Source organism: Rana temporaria, chromosome 7 (genome assembly GCF_905171775.1).
Source record: "Rana temporaria chromosome 7, aRanTem1.1, whole genome shotgun sequence".
Taxonomy (NCBI): domain Eukaryota; kingdom Metazoa; phylum Chordata; class Amphibia; order Anura; family Ranidae; genus Rana; species Rana temporaria.
The window spans coordinates 139,434,343-139,453,017 of record NC_053495.1 but is presented as its reverse complement, the minus strand read 5'-3'; the positions used below and the strand labels follow the sequence as shown (position 1 = coordinate 139,453,017).

General features: G+C 43.2%; 1 protein-coding gene across 4 annotated transcripts in view; it reads left to right on the top strand.

The window, feature by feature from the left end:
- Nucleotides 1-18,675, top strand: part of BRDT (bromodomain testis associated) — a 206,824-nt gene that overhangs the window by 148,917 nt on the left and 39,232 nt on the right. For all 4 annotated transcript variants that reach the window (XM_040360040.1, XM_040360042.1, XM_040360038.1 and 1 more), the window contains one exon: nt 12,279-12,325. In XM_040360040.1, coding sequence (XP_040215974.1) covers nt 12,279-12,325 — 47 coding nt within the window. The remainder of the gene's footprint in view (nt 1-12,278; nt 12,326-18,675) is intronic.

The window sequence follows — 18,675 nt, the reverse complement described above, 5'->3', positions numbered from 1 at the left end:
ACTGCTTGATTCTCAGCAGTAGCTCCCATTGTTCCTTGTGCAGCACAACCTCTCCTGCTTGATGCCATATGCCCCAGACAACTTTCACAGCAGACTCCCAGCCACTGTGATGTCTTGCCTCTCCTGCAGCTTTTCCTGGCAGCAGCCTCATGTCCAGCTCCTGGCTGTTCCCTGTGTTCCAGACTCCAAGATCAACCCCGCTCAACATGCAAGTCCCAGATGATTTGCTCAGTTTCAAGTTCCATTGGCAGCTAAGACCATGCCCTAGAAAGTTTCCTGCCCTGTTGCTAGGGGTGAAAAAGGGGATCTGATAAATGGAACTAAAGATGGGTGTGCCACATCCCAAAAACGATTGGAAAGAGAAAAAAAACCTGGAGTGGGACTTTAAAGGCACTACCGCAAAAATAATAATAATAATATTGAAGTAAATAAATAATAATTATTGAAAACATATATAAATAGTACAAAAAGCGTGGATACATAAAAATTGCAATATAGATATAGATTCTTAAAACCAACGCGTTTCGGAAAACAGGGTTTTTCTTCTTTCATCAAGGAAGTATAAGAGGTATCTATGAGAAATGCACGATAATCAGTGGACAATTTGTACAACAATACATCTATTGACAAAGTCTATAGTGTATCTAGCCCATCAAAGTACTTGTCAATTACATCCTTATTGTTGGCAATGCAAAGAAGTATTCAAAAGGTTAAATAGAGAGTTTTAACACTGAAGCGCATGTCCCTTCATGCAGTCCATCCACTGTGTCAATGTTGGTAATTGGCAGACAGGAGAGGAGGGATATAAAAGACCTCAGAAGATGACACTGGGAGGATCTCTGTCCTAGACACCTCAGGGAAAACCGTGTGCTGTAACCAGACAGTGTTTGTGTACTGGGGTCCAAAGAACCGAGAACCTGTGGCAGGAGCATACAAATATATAAGTAACTGCATAAGGAAAAAAGGGGGGTGGTAAAAATGGGTATTAATGTAGCACTACCCCCGTAGGAGCTGCTGGTTTAGTTTTGGGCCTTGCACGTTACCTTTTTAATATTCGTCGCCTTAAGGGAAGAAAGTCTGTAAAGAACTCCAATGTCCACACGAGACGTAAAACCTTAAGCTGTTAGGCTTTATTTTTCTTTTAAATTGCAGGAAAGTAAAAGGATTAAGGGGGGAAGGGGAAAGTTCAGGTGCACAGTACAGATCACTAAAGAAAAACTTTGAAGTCCCAATAGTCATTCATCACTTCCTCTAAAGTGGGTATTGCTCACCCGGATAGGCCCCTCTCACCGCACCTGTGTTGATGCACGAACAATGATCAGCAACAGTCTCTGCCAAAGACTGGTTATGAGCAAAATGAACAGTCCGGAATCCTCTGCCACAGGATTTTAACACCCGAACTTCCAGCCATACAGTCAAAGAGCCTTTAAGCCGACCCGGCGAGACTGTAGGGTAACTTGAGCTGTAGATACCCCTTAATGGGGTCACCAGGCCTATCCTGAGACATTAGCCTTTTGCTTAGTCTCCTCCTGGGCACATCCTCCCCTGGTTTCCTCCATTAAGTAGCTTCCTCTAGTAGATGGACAGCTTGGGATCTCTTTGCAGTTGTAGGCCCCAGCCAGGATAGCTGGGCCTACTTGGTAGAAAGGTAGCCTCGGGCTAACGTGGCCCCAAGACTAAAAATCACATCGAACGTATCTTGCGCCACGAAGGCCAAAAAATGGCGTCTGCTCCTTAATACACCATAGCCTGCCCTTGTTCCAACTTTGGCCTGTGGTGGTATCACCACCTACAGGCAACAGTAGGAAAATCCTTTCAGGCACAGCCAGAACAGGGGCTGATTTAGCATAAATCAAAGTCTGAGCCAACTATCGGCCCAGACACCCACTAAATTTAGAATGACGCCTGATCAAATGGGAGCAGGGTGCTACATTAAGATCAAAGCAATGACTCGTATAAGAAATAGAATGACTGCAAATGTAGAATCCACCTTTGCATATTAGTGTACTCGCATACCAGCAGGCAGGTTAATAGGGAAGTATGAGGATTAGACAGTACAGATCATTTCAACATCAGTAAGAAAACCAATTATAATGTAAAAAACCATAAAGGAAAAAAATAATCAACAAAACAATATAAAGAAAAATATCCAAAGTTAGGATGTATTCAGCATAAAAAATGCCCAACACCCAGTAATAACATACGTATTCAAAGGGATTGATTACTTGTACTTACTCTCAAGCTGAATGTCATGCAGATTCCTCTACACACAACCTCCTCCCTGCCATGTCTGCCGGTGAATGAAATGCGCTTAATATAGCCCAGCTAGTCAGGCCATAATTAGTGCCTGATCTTAATCGGCTGGGAATGACAGGCTCTTGTACAGGTGATCAGTCGGACACCCTGAGAGCCGATTGCGGACCGGCCACCACGCGGCGCACACACAAAGGCCACATAGCGGACCGGCCACCACCAAAGGTAGGGCACGTGGCAAGACCGAGCACGCCACAAGCGTGTCCAGAAAGCAACTGTAGTTGCACTGGACACAACAAAGGGGAGGAGAAAGGAGACTGGAATGGCCTGGTTCCTCCCAAAGACTCCAAAGAAGGAGGCCAGGCACACAAACACCATCCTGATGTCATCATGTGGGACATGAGAAGGCTTACAGCCCGACCAGTGTAAGATATATACACAGTATGTCTATGGAGGCCTCCCCATTGTCTGAATCATAAAACCACAAACCATCCCCTTACAGATTGCAAATGCAAAAACGCACAGCAATCCTAGTATATTTTATTATTTTTGCTTCAATACATTTATGTAGGATAATGCACTAGGCTGGTGCGCCCTCTTTCTTCCCTATGGTGATATGTCCACGCCATATTCTGTATTTGGAAAGAGTAAACTGATGATAAAAACAAACTGATTGCATTTTTACTGCCTCTTCCTTTTCCTTCTAATTTATTTTATGCCTGTCCTTATTAATGTGTGCTATGTCTACTGTCATTTTTCTTCTGCATAACATTTGCTGTCAGATCCTCCACTGAATGGGAGAAAATAATTCCAAACTTATTTAAAATGTCTCAAAAATGCATAATGGTCTTGAGTAAAAAAAATTATATTTTAGTTTTCAGCTAAGAAAACATCTGCCCTGGAATACAATTATTCGGCATAGTCTGATGTATGACAGTCATTACATGAATCAAGAGAATATTTTTGCGTAATGGCAAATTTGCTCATGGAAATTGTAATGTTTTCTTATGTGTTTCTACCTACCATTAATAGACAAATTTAAAAATATTTCATACAGCTGAAACATTTTAGTTCACGTTGTACCAGTATATGCTGTTCTAGCTGTGTAATTGCAGAAATGGGTTTACTAACACATTTGGGTTAATTCAATAATTCAGTGAACTACAGTAAACAGAAATCTAAATGTTGTGGGTTATGTTTTGCATGTAATTTCAACTGACCAATCCCTAACTAAATATCCCTTTCATGACTTATGCCCTGTACACACGATCGGTCAATCCGATGAAAATGGTCTGATGGATTTTTCCATCAGTTATCCGATGAAGCTGACTGATGATCAGTCGTGCCTACACACCATCGGTTAAAAAAACGATCGTGTCAGAACGCGGTCACGTAAACCATGTACGAAGGCACTATAAGGCGGAAGTTCAAATCCAATGGCGCCACCCTTGGGGCTGCTTTAGCTGATTTTGTGTTCGTAAAAGACGATTCGCGCTTTTCTATCTCCATAACGAACACTAGTTTTACCAGAACGAGCGCTCCCATCCCCTAATTTAGTCTGAGCATGCGTGGATTTTTAACCGATGGACATGCCTACAGACGATCGTTTTTTATCTATCGGTTGGGTATCCATCAGATAATTTTAAAACAAGTTCCATTTTTTTTAACCGATGGATAACTAACCGATGGGGCCCAAACACGATCGGTTTGGTCTGATGAAAACGGTCCATCAGACAAACCGATCATGTGTACGCGGCATAAGCCTATTTCTGACATTTGGTGTTTACAAGTTAAAATCCATATCCGTATTTGCTAGAAAATTACTTGGAACCCCCAATATATATATATATATATATATATATATATATATATATATATATATATATATATATATATATATATATATATATATATATATATATATATATATATATATATTTTTAGCAGAGAATCTAGAGAATAAAATGGTGTCTGGTGCAATATTTTATGTTGCATGGTATTTGTGCAGCGGTGTTTTTAAACGCAACTTTTTGGGAAAAATACACTTTCATGAATAAAAAGAAAAAGTAAAGTTGGCCCAATTTTTTTGTATAATGTGAAAGATGATGTTACGCCAAGTAAATAGATACCAAACATGTCACGCTTTATAATTGCACGCACTCGTGGAATGGCGACAAACTACGGTACCTAAAAATCTCCATAGGCGACGCGTTAATATTTTTTAGCAGTCACCAGGTTAGAGTTACAGAGGGGGTCTATGGCTAGAATTATTTCTCTCGCTCTGACAATCGCAGCGATACCTCCCATGTGTGATTTGAACACTGTTTACATATGCAGGCGGAACTTCCGTATGCGTTTTCTTTGCTGCGCGAGCTCGCGGGGACGGCGGCGCTCTAAAAAAAAAAGTTTCTTATTTTAATTATAAAATATAATATAAAATTGAGTTTTAAAAAAAAAAATGTTTGATCACTTTTATTGCTGTCACAAGGAATGTAAACATCCCTTGTGTCAGTAATAGGTGGTGACAGGTACTCTTTATGGAGAGATCGGGGGTCTAAAAGGCCCCCAATCCCTCCTTTGCACTTCAAAGTATTCAGATCACCGAAAACGGTGATTCTGAATACGGTGTATTTTTTTTAAAACCGGCGCCATTGGCAGCCGAGTAACCCGGAAGTGACGCCATGACGTTTCTTCCGTGTTTACACTGATGAGACTGGATCAGAGCCGTTCGCGGCTTCGTTTCAGTCTCTCGCTAGGCACTGGAGGCGGCGGATCACTGATCGGGTCTCCTGGTGAGACAGGAGGCCCGGTAAGCACGGCGGAGAGGGGTGGGGGTTGTCCCCTCCCGCTCCTACGGGATAACAACCGAGCGGCTTTTAGCCACATTGGTTGATATCCCTGGAAAGCCAATCTCCGGCTCTAGAAAAATTATACTGGGATGATGCCTGCATCTGCGGGCATCATCCCGGTATAACCCCTGAAAGCCGAGGACGCATATGTGCGTACACTCGGCGGCAAAGGGATAAACTTTACTGAGTTTTTGTTTTAGGGCAGCCACATACATGAACACATCTGAAATTATTACTTTGTGTTGTCTCCAACAGTAGTGCTTCTACTACTTCCATTATGCAAAATGAGGAAGTAGATACGTTTCACTAAACACCTCACATAGGCCCACCCTTACTTTTGCACCTTTTGTCTTGGTCCATTTTTAAAGTGTTGTCTGACTTTTAGTCAGCGGGAGATCAGTCCGCAGATCTCCGCTGAGCCGACAGGTGACAAGCTTCTCTCTGCTCACTGAGCGGGGAGGGGCTTATCGGGCACCGCTGTGTCCTATGCAGCGATCTGATGAAAACGGACAGCATGTTACCCGATCCAATCCGCATGGACGGATGGGGACGTGGCCCCCATACGGCTGTTTTCAGCGGATTTGGATCGGGTCGGATGTCAGCGGACATGTCTCCGCTGACATCCGACGCTCCATAGGAATGCATGGAGCGGCCGTTCAGGTCCGTGACAGACGGACCAGAACGGCCATAAGTGTAAATGAGGCCTAACAGAAAGAAAAAGAAACAACTCAAACAATCGGCAAATATATTATTTAAATATTAATATCTCTGCTTATAGAGCTATTTTTTTTTTTTTACCAAATCAAAAGAAAGGGGCGAAAAAAAAAAAGGATAAATGCCAATGCGCTGCGTTTTTTATTCCAGACTTGGGGTTATAAATAACCAGAGTATTAAACTTTGGTTGCATTATATCTATCCAAGTATATCATCTGACGACTTAATGTCATTAGAGTATTATAATATTATAATATCAGGGATCTGATATCGTATTATAATATAACAAAGTAGTTTTAAAATCCAAACCAACATGCCCATATCGTTAAGTGTTTGTCAACCATGCCCTTGGTATTGTACCTAAATTCTTCTTTACAACATATCATCTATTTTTCGTAACCATTGAGCTAAGTTTGGTATAGACTTTAGCTTCCAGTACATCAGTATTAAGGATTTTTCTGCGTTTAGCAGATGCAGGGTTTTTGAGTTTTTATACCTAGATATTGATTGTGAGGTGTGGTAAAATAGAATAACCCAAGGATCAAACTGAATTCTGCCTTTTTGTATTATAGACGCCATATTAATAACTTTCTGAAAATTAATTTTGAATAAAAGGGCATGACCACCAGATATGATTGTGAGTAGCACTGCCTCCACATTCTCTCCAGCATAGCGGGGAGTTGGAAGAGAACATTGAATGCAACTTAACAGGCGTGTAATACCACCTGACAAGCAATTTATAAATGATTTCTTCTATTCTGGAAGAAAGGGAGGTAACGTTGGAAAGTATCAGAGTCTTGTCTCTTTGTGTATTATCAAGACTGGATTGTAGGTCTGTTTCCCAACGGGTTAGATATGCTGGATATCCAGTCTCTTGAGAAGACTGCAAAGCTTTATAAAATTGCAATATACAATGCTGGGGAGAATCCGCCTGTCGGAATATTGCCTCTACTTTTAGTTAGTTTGTTTTATGATCGGATCGGTTGTGGTAAACTGCCTACAAACTGAGAACTTTTGTTTGTTTTATCCAGCTGTATTTAATCCAAGTGAAAGAAAGAACACCAAGGTGTCAGAAAAAAATTAAACATTTCAAAAACAGAATCGGAGTTAATAAAAAGAAAAAAAAACTCCCCTTGTGTCAGTAGCTTGTTCACAACCACCTTTTTGCTTTAATTACAACCTTCAGGCCCCATACACACGTCCGAGGAACTCGACGTGCAAAACACATCGTTTTGCTTGTCAAGTTCATTGTAAAGCCGCCGAGGATCTCGGCGAGCCAAGTTTCCTCATTGACTAACGAGGAAATAGAGAACATGTTCTCTATTTGGCCCGACGAGTTCCTCGTCGGCTTCCTCGGCCAAAAGTGTACACGACCGAGTTTCTCTGCAGAATACGGCTCCGATCGAGTTTCTGGCTGAATTCTGTGTACGGGGCCTCAGTCTGTTGTATGTGTCTCTACCAAAGTTGCACATCTAGACTTTGCAATATTTGCCCACTCTTCTTTGAAGAACTGCTCCTGTTCAGGTAAATTTGATGGTGAACGTTTGTGGACTGCAAGGTACGTTCTGGCAAAGTTGTAACTGCAGGTTGCCATTCTTGAAGAGTGGCTTCTTTTTTTTTTTTTTTTTATCCATCCCATGCAAGCCACATTTGTGGAGAATTTTGTGATTGTCACATGCACACAGTGGCCACGCTTTGTCATAAATTCTTATTCCTGCAACTGCTTTAGAGTTACTATTGGGCCTCTAGGTAGCCTCTCTGACCAGTTTACTCCTGGCTCTTTCATCCAGTTTGGAGCAACAGACTGATACGGGGAGGGTCAGTGTTTGTACCAAATATCTTCCACTTAACGACCCCTTCACGCCGATATACGTTGGCAGAATAGCCGTGGGGTCGTGGGCACGCGCCTGCGGCGTGCTCCCGCGACCCGGTCCGAAGCTCCGTGACCACGGGACTCGCGGACCGGATCGCCGCTGGAGTCCCGCGATCGGTCCCCGGAGCTGAAGAACGGGGTGAACCGTGTGTAAAAAAAAGGCTTCCCCGTTCTTCATTGTGGCGGCGTCATCGATCGTGTGATCCCTTTTATAGGGGGACACAATCGATGACGTCACACCTACAGCCACACCCCCCTACAGTTGTAAACACACTTGAGGTCACACATAACCCCATCAGCGCCCCCTGTGGTTAACTCCCAAACTGCAATTGTCATTTTCACAATAAACAATGCATTTTAAATGCCTTTTTTGCTGTGAAAATGACAATGGTCCCAAAAATGTGTCAAAATTGTCCAAAGTGTCCGCCATAATGTCGCAGTCACGAAAAAAATCGCTGATCACCGCCATTAGTAGTAAAAATTTAAAAAAATTATAAAAATGCAATAAAACTATCCCCTATTTTGTAAACACTATAAATTTTGCGCAAACCAACCAATAAACGCTTATTGCGATTTTTTTCACCAAAAATAGGTAGAAGAATACGTATCTGCCTAAACTGAGGAAAAAACATTTTTTTATATATTTTTTGGGGGGATATTTATTATAGCAAAAAGTAAAAAATATTGCATTTTTTTTTTAAATTGTCGCTCTATTTTTGTTTATAGCGCAAAAAATAAAAACCTCAGAGGTGATCAAATACCACCAAAAGAAAGCTCTATTTGTGGGAAAAAAAGGACGCCAATTTTGCTTGGGAGCCACGTCGCACGACCGCGCAGTTGTCAGTTAAAGCGACGCAGTGCCGATTCGCAAAAAGGGCAAGGTCCTTTAGCTGCATTTTGGTCCGGGTCTTAAGTGGTTAATATATAGACTTCACTGTGCATGTGGGCACCGATGATCCCTTTTTTGATTTTTTTTTTTTTTTTTAGAATATATCTCCTGACTTGTACCTGTCCACAACTTTATCCCGGAAAACTTTTGACAGTGCCTTGCCACTTATGGTTAATTGTTTGCTTCAATTATACTACCAGGGACTGAAATGCTCCAGGAAAGCTCTTTAATGCTAAGCTAATCTAAATGACCACAGCCAGGGCCGGACTCGGAGTAAAAACCAGCCCTGGAAAACATTTCATACCAGCCCCATAGCATTATTATACCAGCCCAACATCATAACGTCATTATTTTCTTGTTCATATAAGAGAAAACCATACATTTTAAAGAAACATTTAAAGAGCGTATTATATAAAGATAAGACAGATATGAAAGCACATAGGGCTAGGGAGATTTTATATATATATATATATATATATATATATATATATATATATATATATATATATATATATATATATATTTATTACACAGTGGAACCTCAGATTACGAGCATAATCCGTTCCAGGAGAATGCTCGTAATCCAAAGTGCTCACATATCAAAGTGAGTTTCCCCATTGAAGTTAATGGCAACGAAAATAATTTGTTCCGCATTGACTTCAATTGCATGCAATACCGCATGTGGCCAGAGGTGGGGGGCGCCGGAGAGCATCGGAGACACTCGGAAATGTCACTTGCCATCCGTCCCCTGCCACCAAATTTAGTGTGTCACTTGCCACCCATCCCGTCACCAGATTCAGCGTGTCACTTGTCACTTGGACTGGGTGACAGCAGGGGGACTGGGTGACAGCAGGGGGACTGGGTGACAGCAGGGGGACTGGGTGACAGCAGGGGGACTGGGCGACAGCAGGGGGACTGGCTGACAGCAAGGGGACTGGGCGACAGCAAGGGGACTGGGCGACAGCAAGGGGACTGGGCGACAGCAAGGGGACTGGGCGACAGCAAGGGGACTGGGTTACAGAGGACTGGGAGACTGGGTGACAGGAGACTGGGTGACAGGAGACTGGGTGACAGAGAGCTGGGTGACAGGAGACTGGGTGACAGGAGACTGGGTGACAGGAGGCTGGGTGACAGAGAGCTGGGTGACAGAGAGCTGGGTGACAGAGAGCTGGGTGACAGAGAGCTGGGTGACAGAGAGCTGGGTGACAGAGAGCTGGGTGACAGGGACCTGGGTGACAGGGACCTGGGTGACAAGGACTGGGTGACAGAGAGCTGGGTGACAGGGACCTGGGTGACAGGGACCTGGGTGACAGGGACCTGGGTGACAGGGACCTGGGTGACAGGGACTGGGTGACAGAGAGCTGGGTGACAGGGACTGGGTGACAGGGACTGGGTGACAGGGACCTGGGTGACAGAGAGCTGGGTGACAGGGACCTAGGTGACAGAGAGCTGGGTGACAGAGAGCTGGGTGACAAGGACTGGGTGACAGAGCTGGGTGACAGAGAGCTGGGTGACAGGGACCTAGGTGACAGAGAGCTGGGTGACAGGGACTGGGTGACAGAGAGCTGGGTGACAGGGACTGGGTGACAGAGAGCTGGGTGACAGGGACCTAGGTGACAGAGAGCTGGGTGACAGAGAGCTGGGTGACAGAGAGCTGGGTGACAGAGAGCTGGGTGACAGAGAGCTGGGTGACAGGGACCTGGGTGACAGGGACCTGGGTGACAGAGAGCTGGGTGACAGAGAGCTGGGTGACAGGGACCTGGGTGACAGAGAGCTGGGTGACAGGGACCTAGGTGACAGAGACCTGGGTGACAGAGACCTGGGTGACAGAGAGCTGGGTGACAGAGAGCTGGGTGACAGGGACCTGGGTGACAGGGACCTGGGTGACAGAGACTGGGTGACAGAGAGCTGGGTGACAGGGACCTGGGTGACAGAGAGCTGGGTGACAGGGACCTAGGTGACAGAGAGCTGGGTGACAGGGACTGGGTGACAGAGAGCTGGGTGACAGAGAGCTGGGTGACAGGGACTGGGTGACAGAGAGCTGGGTGACAGGGACCTAGGTGACAGAGAGCTGGGTGACAGGGACTGGGTGACAGGGACCTGGGTGACAGGGACCTGGGTGACAAGGAGCTGGGTGACAGAGAGCTGGGTGACAAGGACTGGGTGACAGGGACTGGGTGACAGAAAGCTGGGTGACAGGGACTGGGTGACAGAGAGCTGGGTGACAGGGACTGGGTGACAGGGACTGGGTGACAGAAAGCTGGGTGACAGAGAGCTGGGTGACAGAGAGCTGGGTGACAGAGAGCTGGGTGACAGAGAGCTGGGTGACAGAGAGCTGGGTGACAGAGAGCTGGGTGACAGAGAGCTGGGTGACAGAGAGCTGGGTGACAGAGAGCTGGGTGACAGAGAGCTGGGTGACAGGGACTGGGTGACAGGGACTGGGTGACAGGGACTGGGTGACAGGGACTGGGCAGAGAGAGACTATACAGCCCAGATTACAATTTGCAGGGGCAGAAAAGGTGACAGAGAAAGGGGGGTAGACCATGCAACCCCCTCTCTCTGTGTCACCTTTGCTGCCCCTGCAAATTGTAATCTGGGCTGTATAGTCTCTCTCACAATTGCATGGTCAAAGCCCCCCACCCCCCCCCCCCACCTACCTTTTCTTCCTTCTGCTCCAAGGCTGGCCGGCGCCATACACTTCTTCTCCTCTGCGGCTCTGCCTTCACACGTGGCTCTGCAGGAGAAACATAGTGGGCGGTGCTGGCGCCGCACGGGACGATGGGACGTTCGGTTCTCCTGCTGGGCTCCTCCCCTCCCTCAAACACATGATCGCTCCAGTCCAGTGTGCACACTTCACACAGCGCGGGAAGGAAAGTGCAGCGGCGAGCACGGCGGCCGCAACCCGCCGGCGACCGGCCCGCCGCTGCTCTTTATTAACATAATGTAATAGACATGACACTGGACTGGAGTGAATGCAGCATAGGGCAGGCATGCGTATAATTGTAAAGTGCGGCCGCGGCCCACAGCCACAGGCACAGCTGGTTAATTTGACTGTCAGCAGGCGGCCTACCGGGAATTTTCCCGCTATCCCGGTAGGCCAGTCCGGCCCTGACCACAGCTGATCACAGTTGAAAGTCAAATGGCTCTGTGTGCTATTGAGAAGGTGATTAGCTACACCTGATTGAGGGAGGTGGTGATCCTTTTTGCAACTCGGTGATTCTGTTTTTAATTTTTTTCCTGACATGTTGGTGTTTAATTTTTCACTTGCACTAAGTGAATACAGCTGGATAAAACGGTGTCTGTCTTCAGGTTGCAAAGCACCAAAATGTGATTCTTTTCAATACCCACTGTATGAAACTGTTTAGGACCCGAGCATTCATACCTCCCTTTCTACTGTATGGTGCAGGTTGGTAACTATGAAGGGCAGCAACGCCTAAAGTTGCTATATTACTGGCTAAAGATGTATACTCGTTGTGCTGTAACCATTTCCTATATATATATATATATATATATATATATATATATATATATATATATATATATATATATATATATATATATATATATATATATATATATATATCTCCTCTGTACATTACGTTCATCTTGTTGATGTATGTATGATGGTTCTAGCTCGGAAATTTGGCTTCTTAGAAGATTTATAAGGCACAAGTAACATGTTTGCCTTCCTCCTTTTCAGAAAATCCCGCTTCTAATAAGAATATTCTTCATGTGAAAGAAAACCGGGTAAATACTAATCACTACTGCTGACACTTTTTGCTACTGTAATTTTTATGGTGCAAACCTGATAGATTATTATTGTCTTAAGTATTGTAAAATACAATCAGTGCAATGTACACTAGATTGTCAAAAGTATTGGTACACCTGCCTTTACATGCACATGAACTTTAATGGCATCCCAGTCTTAGTCAGTAGGGTTTAATATGGAGTTGGCCCACCTATTGCTGCTATAACTGCTTCAAAGAAAGAAGGAAAAAAGTATAGGAATAAAGGAAAAGAATTAAGGATAAACCACTTATGATGCGAAACCATTAAAGAGACATAATGGCCAATTGAACCGTGAGCAAGTCTCGTTGTCCTTTCTGGTTGAGTCTGAAGTGGAGGGAAATAAAAAACATATGGAGTTGGCCCACCTATTGCTGCTATAACTGCTTCAGTTCTTCTGGGAAGGCTGTCCACAAGGTTTAGGAGGGTGTCTTTGGGAATGTTTGACCATTCTTCCAGAAGCAAATTTGTGAAGTCAGGCACTAAGATGATAAGGCCTGGCTCACAGTCTCTGCTCTAAGATAATTATCAGGTTGAGGCCAGGCCATTCAAGTTCTTCCACCCCAAACTTGCCCTTTCATGTCTTTTATGGACGTTTCTGTGTGCACTGGTGAGCAGTCATGTTGGAACAGGGAGGGGCCATCCCCAAACTGTTCCAACAAAGTTGGGAGCATGAAATTGTTTGAAATGTTTTGGTATGCTGACGCCTTTTTCGATGGAACTAAGGGGCAAGCCAACCCCTGAAAAACAACCCCACATAATTCCCCCCTTCACCAAATGATTTGGAGGGGGTGGTCCAGTACTTTTGGCATTCTACTGTGGATGAGTGAGTTTGGGGTGGAGGAACTTGACTGGTCTGCACAGATTCCTGACTTCAACCCAACAGAACACCTTTGGGATGAATTAGAGCGGAGACTGCAAGCCAGGCCTTCTCGTCCAACATCAGTGCCTGACCTCAAAAATTCACTTCTGGATGAATGGTCAAACGTTCCCATAGACTCATTCCTAAACCTTGTGGGACAGGTGCGAATTCAGGCAAAAATTTGTACCTGAATCGGTGAACAGGGACACACCTGACCCCCTGCTGTGGACCCAGCCTTATGGTTCCTTTTTATAAAAAAAATAAAAAAATAGCAAACATGTCATACTTGCCTGCTTTATGCAGTGGGTTTGCATAGAGCAGCCTTGATCCTCATCTTCTCAGGTCCCCGGATGACGCTTCTGGCTCCTCCTATTTCAGCCAGTACCCCCAACAGCAAGCTGCTCGCATGCATAGAATGGGGGAAAAAAACCTTGAGCCTTTAAAACCACTTTAAACAAGAAGTATGGCTTTATAAAATAAAATTATACTCACCTAGGTGATCGATCCGATTCTGCTGCATCTGCCTCCTACCGGCTCTGTAGTGAGAACTGAGTAATCAAACACCGCTGATCGCTCAGTTCCCCGCTCATTTCTCCCCCTCTGCTTTGAGCAGAGAGCTGTGACTGTCACTGGAGCGCTGGGCTTTGTAGGAAGTGAGAGAGTCTGGCTCAGGAAAGAACTTGCTATGATCAGATGTGTAAAATATATATATATATATAAAGCTGCTCCCCTAAAGTGTTATGAATAACAACCTTAGTATTGTGAAGGGTGTATAGTGATAAGGGGGCGCTGATGAGCAAAGTGCTAACGTGCAATAGTCTGTAATGAATAACAATATTTGTATAACTTTGAAAGCGATATAAACAATAATTAATGACAGTGATGCAGCACCGAACGCGCGTGTGCTTAAGTGCTATTTAAATCATTAAGGTAACAAAAGTGCAAAACAGTGTGAGGCGGTGGAACGCACGCTACACACACGCAAGTGAGACCCAGTGTGGCGATTTGCTCCACAGCACATCTGGTCCTAAACATGCTTGATACCTCAGTGCCAAGGCCTCGGCACTTTTGAAAGTAAGTGGCCATTTGGCCTGTGTTTTTATTTATTTTTATATTAAATTGCAGAATCACACTATGGTTCATTTCTCGTCAATTTTTTAATGACCATTCTGGCGGAGTCCTTCCCTTGGCTTGTCCTTCCAGGTAACAGTACAGACCTCAGGCCAAAACTGTACTAAAGCCCCCCCTGACCTTTTCTTAAAACAAGAGGTCTTGGTGGTTTGATAAGTAGGCACTTACCTCTATTTTCCACTGGGTGTCGCTAGCTCTTCATTGTTGCAGTGGTGACGGTGTCAACCTTCAAGGAACATCATTCTATGCATGGACTTTCAATTGTTTATTGCTGATTGATCTCATTGCATTTGGATCCGTTTTGCACTTTTGTTACCTTAATGGTTTAAATAGCACTTAAGCACATGCACTTTCGGTGCAGTTAAATACTCCATCACTGCCATTAATTGTTTATATCGCTTTCCAAGTTATACAAATATTGTTATTCATTACAGACTATTGTGCTTTAGCACTTTGATTATCAGTACCCCCTTATCCTCCATACACCCCTCTCAGGCTCTCGGTGACTCGCAGAGGCTGAGCCAGGTGCCGATCCAGACTTCTGGGTGGATTCCGACCATATTGTTGGGATCTTTTCAGACCCTGGACCAGCTTCTGTCAGCTAAAAACTGATCACAGGAGTGCAGAACGGACTGCACTCCTGTAATTTACAGGAGAAGCATGGCAAAAAAAGCTTTGGCCATACTGACCGGTATTTGGTACACTGGCTCCTGCCAACATAACAGTGTTCTATAGCATTGCGTTAGTCCTTCTGTTATGGTTTGAAAGTGCCAACTCAGGAAATTGTGTAGCCTCTCTTTTTTTATCATTTCATTCTTGAACTTGGAAAGGATGTATGCAGGGGCGGCCAGTCCACCCAGTTGTGTGACAATATTGAATGAATATTTGCTATTTTTACACTGATTTTCCTCCCAGCCAATCAGGAAGCGAGTCCAAGAGCGTTCTGCAAGACAAGCAAAGTGATTTAATCAATTTTGACTTGATATACAAGTAATGTCATGTCACAACTGAGTACAGGCATACCCCACTTTGAAGTATACAATGGGGTTCATGTACTATCGCTGGAGAGTGCAAAATCAGGCTCACTTCTGCATAGAAACCAATGAGCTTCCAGGTTTTATGACAAAAGCTTAAATGGTCACTAAAGGAAATTTTTTATTTTAGCTAAATAGCTTCCTTTACCTTACTGCAGTCCTGGTTTCATGTCCTCATTGTTCGTTTTTGCTTTGATGTTGCTGTAATTCCTCTCTGTTCTGGACACTTCCTGGTTGTCTGTTTCCTGATCGACACAGTACTGGGAGATTTCTCACTGTGGTGACTAATCAATGAGGTGTGATTACTGTGTGTCTAAAACCCCTCAGCACCAATCCAGTTTCGTTTTACAAACCATCACTGCCCTCTATTGGCTCTCTGGCTCTGTACATCAGAAAACCAGGAAACGGCAAAAACGAAACTAAACTGCAGGCACATTATATGATTGTTTTTTATCTATTTTTAATCATTTTTTAAAAGGAATCAGTTAACTATTATGTCTCTATACCCTGTAAACAGTCATTTCAGCAAAAACATTTTTTTCCTTTAGTGATCCTTTAATTGAACAAGCTGGAGTTAGAAGCTTATTTGGCTTCTATGCAGAAGTGAGGCTGATTTTGCACTCTCCAACAATGGTAAATAAACCCCATTTTGTACTTAAAAGTGGGGTATGCCTGTATAAAAGAGGAGAGGCGCCTCTAAGTGTAGCAATACAGTTACATTTAATGATGGTACAACATTTAGAAACTTGGTTGATGAATAAAACAGGCACGTCTAAGTATGCAGGCATCCGGGGTAAAGCTGTCCACATAGACTGTCCTCCGCACCGCCATAGACATCATCCCTTCCACACTGTGCTCCACAAGCAGATCAAGCCTCGCTTTCAGATCTCTCTACTGCAGGGTAGTCTTCCTGTTCACGATTGCAGACTGACAGCGGTGCGAGCCGGTGGTGTGGAGTATGGTCTATGTGGACATCTTTACCCCGGATGCCTGCATACTTGCACGTGCCTCTTTTAATCATCAGCCATGTGAGTTGCTAATTGTTCTACCTTCATTAAATGTAACCATATTGCTACACTTAAAGGCACCTCACTTCTATTGTATACTCTGTAAAGCCCTGTACACACGACCGAGATTCCTGGCGGTAAAAAGTCTGCCGGGAATCATAGGGGGGAAAACCGAGAACCTGCTCAGTAACTTTCCCCCTGTACACACCGTCGGGAAAACTGTGGTGAGAGCTTTGGCCGGGAATCCCGGTCGTGTGTATGCTCCACCACAGTGTTTCCCATAGAGAAACTGCCAGGAAAAAGACCGCCGGGAATCGCGGCAGAAAAAAAAACATGTTCTCCTTTTTCCTGCCAGGATTCCCGGCAGTTTTCCTGTCTGGAAAACTGCCATGGAGCATACACACGGCCAGTTTTCTCAGCCAAAAGCTGTCATGGCAGTTTTCCAGACGGGAAAACTGGTCGTGTGTACGAGGCAGAACTCTGAATTTTGCTTCTAATCCCCTTGTGGAGGCTTCCATTTGTAGATGGAAATTTTATGGTTGCACAACCCATCACATAGCTATAATCTTTTTATATGGACTATAAACTGAAGTTCTTATGAATGGTTGTGGAACAAATCATTTGAGTTTCCATTATTTCTTATGGGGAAATTTGCTTTGATATACAAGTGCTTTGGATTACAAGCATGTTTCTGTAACGAATTATGCTCGCAATCCAAGGTTTTACTGTAGAGGGATCCTTCTCCATAAGGAAGGGCTTCTGAAAAGGTTAAAAAGCAGTGTAACATAACAGCAAATGGTGCTGCAGAACCCAGACAAAAGTAATTCAAGCTGAACTTCAGGCACACCTTGATGTTTTTAAATACATTCCTCAATAGCTGCAAAATACATATAGTCATTTTGTAGCAATGACATCTCTGTGGTGTACAAAGCCTGTGCAGATAGCAGAGCTGTGGGAGGGGCCCAGCAAGCCCCACCCGCTATAGGCTCCCTGCTGAAAACTACAGAATCGGGTGGATACAAAACCAGTCACCCTGCGCAAGAGAAGAGAGCAGCAGTGACCGGTTTTATTACGAAAAGCTCCTGCACAGAGGAAAAGATTCACAATGGATTACTGGACAGATCGAAAGAAAAAATGCAAAGCACATTAATATTTAAGTATACATACACATGACTCCTCTTGTACTTGGAGAATAGTTGCTTAGCTTGAAGTTCAGCTTTAATTTTATTGCTCAAACACACCTGTATACATACTCACACTCTACATAAATTAAATGTTTTTGTAGGGGGCAGTGTCAGTAGAGCAGTGGTCGTTTTTAGACATGCGGTTCATTTAGTTCCAAATTAAAATTTGGATGCATTTTTGTTATTTGGAAATTCGAATTTAACTAATCCGAAATAACAAAATTTGAATTCAAATTGTTCTCTAATAGTTTTTGAATACTTTTCAAATTTGAATAGTTTTAAAATTCTATTTCGAAAACTTTTCGAATTCCAATAGTTTTTAAGAGAATTAAATAGAATAGAAAATAAAAATAGAATAAAAAAAAAATATATATATTTTTTTCTATTCTATTCCTTTATTTTCTGTTCTATTTTATTATAAAGAAGTGCCAATTATAGACAAAGAAGGGTTATAGGTTGTACCTTCATTCCATCAAAAGGTGAAGAGAGATTGGGAGGAGGCTGAATTTGGACTTTAATGGTGCTGTATATTAACTAATAGTACAGAGTCAAAGTTAAAAATTTACAAAAGGATTTTTATTACATATTCATAGAATAAATTATTGAATCATGACAATCGTGAAAAAACTTTTTTAGTACATCCTATCGTTACCCAATAGAAAAATAAGAACCATTCATAATGGTTGCTTTTTGGTGCCCTACATGTTTCGTGGGTTTGTATGGCCACTTCTTCAGGAGCTTATTAATATGTTCTGATGGTGCATAAATAGGATTGTCATGTGACTAAGAAAGAATACATATACATTATTTGTTGACTTATATTAGTGTGAATATACATTATCAGTTTTTATTTTTTTTTAGAAAGGAAGGCATCATTCTATTTTATTGTTTTTGGAAATTGGAAAACTAATTCGAAAACGATTTGAAATTGATTTAAAAACGATTTGAAATTTGATTTAAAAACGAATAAACGAAACGTATCACGAAAACAAATGAAACTAATGAAACAAATTTAACTAAATGAATTTATGTAAAAAAAACAAAACGAAACTAAATTTTTTCGTAGTAGTTTTTTTATTTTCGTTTTATTTTT